Source organism: Lingula anatina, chromosome 6 (genome assembly GCF_051362555.1).
Source record: "Lingula anatina isolate TDL-2025a chromosome 6, LinAna3.0, whole genome shotgun sequence".
Taxonomy (NCBI): domain Eukaryota; kingdom Metazoa; phylum Brachiopoda; class Lingulata; order Lingulida; family Lingulidae; genus Lingula; species Lingula anatina.
The window spans coordinates 5,346,269-5,353,807 of record NC_141772.1 but is presented as its reverse complement, the minus strand read 5'-3'; the positions used below and the strand labels follow the sequence as shown (position 1 = coordinate 5,353,807).

General features: G+C 36.0%; 1 protein-coding gene across 1 annotated transcript; it reads right to left on the bottom strand.

Annotated features, from left to right (window-relative positions):
- Window positions 1–2,338: 2,338 nt before the first annotated feature.
- LOC106166544 (uncharacterized) lies at window positions 2,339–7,374 on the bottom strand. Its single transcript, XM_013545144.2, has 6 exons — window positions 6,042–7,374; window positions 5,689–5,814; window positions 5,305–5,525; window positions 5,029–5,137; window positions 4,620–4,708; window positions 2,339–4,441 (listed from the first exon to the last, which is right to left on the bottom strand). Exons 1-6 carry the CDS (start codon window positions 6,148–6,150, stop codon window positions 4,148–4,150), a joined length of 948 nt encoding a protein of 315 aa, XP_013400598.2. The 5' UTR covers window positions 6,151–7,374; the 3' UTR covers window positions 2,339–4,147.
- Window positions 7,375–7,539: the final 165 nt, after the last annotated feature.

Sequence of the window (7,539 nt, the reverse complement as noted above, 5' to 3'; positions counted from 1 at the left end):
CCTTCAATAACGCAATGAGAAGTGACGCAACCAGAAATAGACTATAACATTGTGTTCTTATCACATCATGGTCTTCTCTAACGCATTCTGTGACTGAGATATAGCGGATATGATTAGTGTCCGTTACACTTGGCCTGTTTTGATACTGCCAATCAAATAATGCAACAGTGACAAGTGTTCAAAAGACCGAGAAGACCAGCGAAGATGGTGAGTTGGGAGGCGACCACGATGTCCGTCTAGTCACAGCAATATCTCTTAAGCACGTAGGGCATATTTGATTCTAAATTGGTTATTTGTAACTTGGGAAATCCAATGTTAACGTGAGTACACCTAACATGTTTTATCATTTAAAAGGCACAACGTACACGAAATATTCTGGTAAAATTATTCAACAATATAACTTCCCATGCAGTGGTGGGTTCGGGGAGCCAAGATGATGTACCGCCTTTGGAGTACTATGTGCTCCCTTTTCTCTCTCTCTCTCTCCCTTCTTTTTTCTCCTTTCTCTTTCCACCCCCCCCCCCCCCCCACACACACACACACTCATACACAAACACGAAAGTAAAAGGATAGCAAAAAGTCAAAACCAAGCAATATTTTCATCTCTGTGTTGTAGTTTATCGTCATGGTCTGTATTTACACAGTACAATCCGCATGTCTCGGTCACTTTGGAGACGGAGATGTTCGGTTATAAATGATAATGCTTAAGACAGGCGTTGAACTGTACTAGAATTTAAAGATGCATTTCATAAATCTTAAGAATATACTTTTTTATTTTCAGAAGTCGTAGTTACTACTTTCGAGGGATGGGACGCATTCTCCCCAAATTTCCAGAAGAAGATATGAGCTACAGTTCTTGGTGCTCTTTTTTTAATGGCAAAATAGTGCCTCTTATTTACTTTGTCGAGTATCAGAAAAAGAAGTCCACGACAGCTGCCAATTAAAGTTGTGGGTCAAATTTCTTTCCTCATCTTGAGTTCATGAAAATGTGATATATCCAAAGACAAAGATATCACGATTATTATGTTATCAAGACTGCGCAGTGGAATTCTTTTTTGTAGAAAACCAATAAGAGAATTTCATTGTATCTTTTTATGCCATGTTTAACACAAAAGATGTTGAAATTATAGCTGAATTGTTGAAATTATTGCTTTTTTGGTCTTGAGAATGCTTATTCCATACATGGCATATATTATTTAATTTACACTTTTTAGGCAAATTTTCTCTTTAACTGAATCATTCTCAAGGTGTCAACGTTGTAGTCTCAAATGTGCCTTTCTTTTGTGTAATTCTATATAATCACCCTTCTCTCGTGACTCCCACGCGTTATTTCCTAGACCCCGCTTTTCAAAGAAGTTTTATAAGGAGTTTAGGTAAGGAATTTGGACAATGGAATTGGTATTTGGAGACAATTTGAAAATGACTTTTCCTACAGTTAACGACCGAAACAGTGCCTTCGCTTTTGAGAATGCTTTCGATTTAAATGCATGAACGCTGCCAAAGCTTATTTTGTACAATTCTAAATCAATGCGGAACTAGAATAATTTTGAAAACTTAAAATTAGAAACGTGCTTGAGTATTAGAGCAACAGAAGTATTAGATGTAATGCCTCGTTCACAACGGGTATATATAACTGCTTTTACGTAAAGTATGGTAGAGTTTTGACTTATTATGTTTCTGTTGATTGTTAATGAAATGTTTTTAATGAAAGAAAATTGTATTGGATTTACATGTCAATTTTTCAACTTGATTAGATCTTGACCTATTGTAAAATGTTTTAAAATGAAAAATAAAGCGATGAAATTTTAGTTTTCGACTCGTTTAATCTACAGTTTGCTCTTAAGTAAAGGTTAATTTGATATGTCGTCACCGCTGAGATTCGAGCTCTCAACCTACTGATTCCAAGGCAAACTCGTTACCTACTACCCTACGTCGCTCGAGCGCCACGCACAATATTGGATGTTTGCTTTATAGCTGCCAAAGAATAATCTTTTTCACACAAAGCAACTGCGGTACTAGAATTCGAACTCGTCATCTTCTGTTTCAAAAGTCTACTGCGTTACCGATGTCGCTATTCCCCCAACAACCCACCCTAATCTTTGGATTCCATATTTCTGGTTTTCACCCAATTTTGACGTTCTTCTGAGAGCACACGTGACATAACGCGTTTTCTAGTGTCGTGTTCCACACTAGAACTGAAATATTGGTGGTAATATTACTTTTCAAAAGCATTGAAGAAAGTGCCTTTTTTGTATTATTTTGTACGGATTAACTACTACTAGAACATAATCTATGCAACAGAATAAATAAAGACAAATGAAGAAACAAATTGATAAGATAGGTTTCATTTCTTTATTTATTGCCACTTTTTTATCATATCATTTGCCTATATTTGTTAATGAATGACTAACACAATTGGTCCAAATTAGAAACTATTTTCTAATTTCATTTAACATTTTTTACGTTTTTCATAATATAACTACATACGTCCTTAAAACGTAAAATGAAGTAACAAGACAAAAGACATTATTTTATATACCATTTGTAGTGCATCCTTTTTTATTTTGAAAAGCTGCTTTTGAACATCTATCATTAGATAATTATTTTCTCACATGATCTGTGCAAGTCAGACCTTGGTATTCATGAGAAAAAATAATAAACATGGAGATTCTGGGGAAATTAATCTATAAAACCTTTAAATTAATCCATCCGCTCTGAATTTCATAAGATAAACTTTGCACACTTCTTCCGAGCGCAAGATTCAATCCAGCACTGCCTTGTTCTGGGTGGTTATGAGCAGAAATGTTAGTGACAGCTTTCGTGGAAGCAAACAAAATGTTCCCATATCGACAGAAGTTTTACAATGCGATTAAAGCAGTTACACATAGACAGGGTCCATACTACATCAAAACGAAACTTTATATGCCCACAAAAATACATAAACTTATTAGGTCAACGGCTTCCAAATAATCATCAATGAAGCCTTTTGAAATATACATCGTAAAGATTGTAAGATAAAAGGACCAAACATTTGCCGTATTGTCACAATTTATACACTAACACTTTCTCTTGAAATAATGAAACAAATATTAAAAATCAAAAATGATTCCAACCCTCAGCGACCATCTAAGATTATTTGAGCATCCATAAAATTGCCAAGTCGCCAAACGCAAACCTGTCAAGCAATTTACTGAGATAGTCCATGGGCTCGAGATCAGTTTGCCTCGAGTAACAGTTTTATTCTAGTCGCACCATTTAACTGATTCCAAAAGGGTGTCACTAGAAGTAGAACCACGCTTTTCATTCCAAATGTGTCTTTTGTCATAAAAAATAATATCCAGTGTATGCTTACTCCCGACGTCAGTCCCAGGGCATGTCAGCCAGCCAGTATTCTCTCGTTACAAGCCGTCATTTCAGCAAGTTTAGCAGCATGTGTAAATGCATGCAGATGTAAAAATGAAAAATGGGTCACCGTAAATACTTGTCAGTTTTGCACGTGACAAAATGTGTTCTCACCCGCCGGATTGTGAAGTCAAAAGCAGGATTCTGACCGTTCAAGAGGAGCCACATTAAAGACTAAAACGCACCGATAGTGGCATATCGTACAAGTACCTTTTTTCCTGATAAAATTTCAATTCTTGCTTTTATACCACTGCATTGTTGAATGAATTTCTAGATGTGTGTGTGTGTGTGAGAGAGAGAGAGAAAATGATTTATTACATTTTATAGGGAGGGTAATATTTAACGCGGTATGCCCATGTGTTTACATATATATATTGAAGTTTTTATTTTAAACAAATAAATTATATGCAATATTATTTACAACTTATATACAAACTAAGATACATTGTCAATTATATACAATATGAAATTGCTGGACATACAGATGAATATTCAATTTCTCTAACTGGATGCTTATTCGGCTATGTAGGGCCTACAACAATTTGCACGAGAAGTTATCGCACTATTGTAAACGAAAAGTAGATTTGAAATTGTGATGCTTTAAGATAAATCGTCTGTATCAATAAAGTCACCTTTTCCTGATGTTCAAGGGAGATGCAAGGTGAAGTTCTGAACAAAAAAAAAAAAAAGAACTTCAGAAAAAGTGTCTTTCGTGTGTTGCCCCGACTGCAATTCAAACCACAATCTATGTTGCAGCCTGGGAGTGAATGCAAGATCGTGTTGGGCAAGTGGTGGTCGTCAAATCTCCGTTTTTCACACCAGCAATGTCAGCAACGGTGCCACCCATGTCAGCTGACATCTCGTGGATCTGAGGCACAAGAGCCTGAGAGGTGCATGCGGTGTCCTCATGCGCGCCATCTGGTGTTGGGTGTCCTTCAATTTTCAGCGACGTCACCAACTGATCGAGCTCTGAAATCTTAGCTTGTAGGTGGGCCTTCTCCTTTTCTGTCTGAAATACCTTGAGTTCTGCGTCGTACATCTGAAAGTGATAATTTTTAGTCATACAGGGAGGAAAAAACAAGGATCTTCAGTCAACAGCCATTGTAGCAAAAAGATTTGAACAAAACATAAGACTTTTGTTTAACATCATGTTTTTTTCTTTAAAATTTGATTATGATAGAAATCTAAGAAAAAATCGAAATACACAACAACTCTACCTGTTGGCGCATCTGGAACTTTTCTTTCCTGGACAAAATGTTGTATTCTTGTTTTTCCAAGAAATCGATCAAGCGCCCAGGACTGCGCTCTAAAATGTTATGTAATAAGAAGACCACATTTAAACAAAAATATAATACATCAAAGTAGAGAAAATGAAATTGAAGCAACCCATTTTGCTCAACTTTTACGACAAAACTATCAAAATTGTAATCGCTGCCGGTAGACGTGAACACAGTGTTGTCAAACCACAGCTTCTTCTTTACGTTCAACAGGGTAAGCAAAAAATGAAACGAAAAGTCTGCTTCATCAAAATTAGTATCTACTTCAATTAAAATACGACTATCACCAATTAGAGGTCACAACTTTCTATTATCTTACAGATCATTCAATTCTATATGACCAACGCACCTTTCATTTTCCGCAGAACAACAGTTTGTTCTTTGGTCACGGAATTCAGTTCTTCTAAGACATTCTTCTGCAGCTGAGTTGTCTTCATAGCGAGGCTCGCCATTTCATTCTGAATAAAATACACAGCATAACAATACAGATTGTCAATATTTTAAAAAGATTTCGTGCAACGAGCTATGCCTGTTAGATGTGTAATTTACAAAAACGCCCCTATCCCCATATTACTCAAAGCACACAGACACACACAAAAAAATCTGAAGATGAAGAAAAACTTACCTTTGCCTTGGTCAGGCTTAAATGTAGATCTTCTACTTCCCGGTCTCGTGATGCCAGGGCCAGTGTTAATTCATTCACTTTTCTCTTCAGTTCTGCTTTTTCGCGGGCCTCCAGAATTTCGCTTTTGTCCTTGGCAATGAGCACTTCATTCAGGGCAGCAATAGTCTTGTCTTGTTGGGCAAGTCTTTCACATTTTGCCCTCAAGTCTTTCTTAAGAACTTCTAAAAGATAAAACCAATATCGGTTGAATTCGTCTAGTCCCCAATTCTGGTAACACGTTACACATTTCAATATCATTCTAAATATCTCCATCTTATACGAAACGGAAACAATACAATATCTAAATTTACAAGAAAAGTTAATAATGGATTTAACAATACCTACCGAGTTCATCTTTCTTTACTGAAACTTCATTCTGGGCGGCCAACTTTTCTTCACGAAGTGTTGTGTTTTGCTGTTTTACAATTTTCAGTGCCTGCTCTTTTTCCTCACACATCTGCTCAATCATTGCTGTCAAAAAATGTCACATGATAACAACATCGTCATTAAAAATCCGCTGTTTTTCGAATACGCTAAGAACTAATTGGCTAAATATTGTTCCACCATGTTGGGAAAATTAGTTATACCAAATAGTGCACTGCAGAGGGATGAACATTTTAAATGATTAAATGATATGCAGCATCGCAACTTAGGTTTTGTTCATTATGCATGTTGCTGAAATGAATCCATAAACTCACCAATGTTGTTTTCTGAGTCAGCAATGTGGCTTGACGTATTTTCCATTTTGTCCTCAAGATCGGCAATATGAAGGGTTTTCTCGTTTACATCCTTCACAGTTTGCCTCATCGTCAAGAGGGCGTGGTTCAGGCTGTTTTTCAATGTGTTGAAATCTTGAATCTTTATCTGATAATGCTGAGGATCAACCTTTACGGTGAGATCCCGTAACTCCTTTTTTCTAAATAATCCTAAAACGTAAAAAAAAAAAACACTGTAAAGCAACTAGAATTTCAAAGTTTGTTTAAAGTGGAATTTTTGCGACGTGAACCGCTGTTACATCATAACAAAACAACTTACCCATCGTCAAATTTTATCTATCTGTTCATATCTCCGTAGCTACATGAACATTTGGTTGATATGAATATGACATCACTCTGTCTATGACGCAACACAGAGAGAGCGTCGAGCAAAATACTTGGCGTCTTCAAAGGCAAAAATAGTACAAACTCTGTTGCTCGGCTTTTCACGTCGAACCCTAAGATCATGCATGTACATAATATTTTTTACGCAATCTATAGAACATATAACATTGACACATTACTTTATATGCGCAAGCTCTATCACCTACGACATTTTCACACGCTTCCGTTACCAAGATTCATTTTCACCAAAATATCTTAACACATATTGAGCACGGCTGTAAATGCAAACTTTGTGTTCGGAAAAAATAACTGGGACATTTTCACAAAAGAACTCATGGCCGGCACATCCTTATTTTATGATTTACTTCATGACTTTGCAAAATAGAGTTAAATTGGTCTAGCGTCATCACTGAGGATAAATATAATTTAATGCAAGCACATTTTTTTTTGAAAGTCCATGGGGCTTGGTGACCAAAAAGAGCATGGTGTAATACAGAAAAATGAATTCAAGACCGATTTTCGACTGAAATTGTTTGGTAATAAAAAAAAAATAATAATAATAAAATCAAGGCAGGCGGAGTTAACAGGGCCAAACGTAGAGAAAACTAATGCGCTTCATCATCATTCCCAGTAAAAATATGTTCAATGCAGAATAAACCGAGTCAGGTTTTCTTTTGAACCGTTAACAAAAGAAAATGTCAAACTGTTCGGAAGCTGTAGATTACAATATTTGTCAATTCTGATTTTATTGAAAAGAATTATCTCGTAATCAAGACTTTGGGTCCTATGTCTTTATTTAATGTATAGGCCTAGCGCATAGGTACATTTCTTCATTTGGAAAAAATATATATTCAGGTTATCGAATTCTATGCGACTAGGAACTTGTTTCACGGGCATTTCGTGCCATAAAATTAGATTAATTACGTTCAGTCTACAAAATGAAATAGTACTTACCCATATTAATGTGTCAATTATATTGCTTCTGTATCAATGTAAATACAAACATAACTTTATGGTTGACAAGAGAATGACGTCAACCTCTTTATGACGTAACATACCGTTAACGTTACGCCACTGCTGTTGACTGTCAATTTAA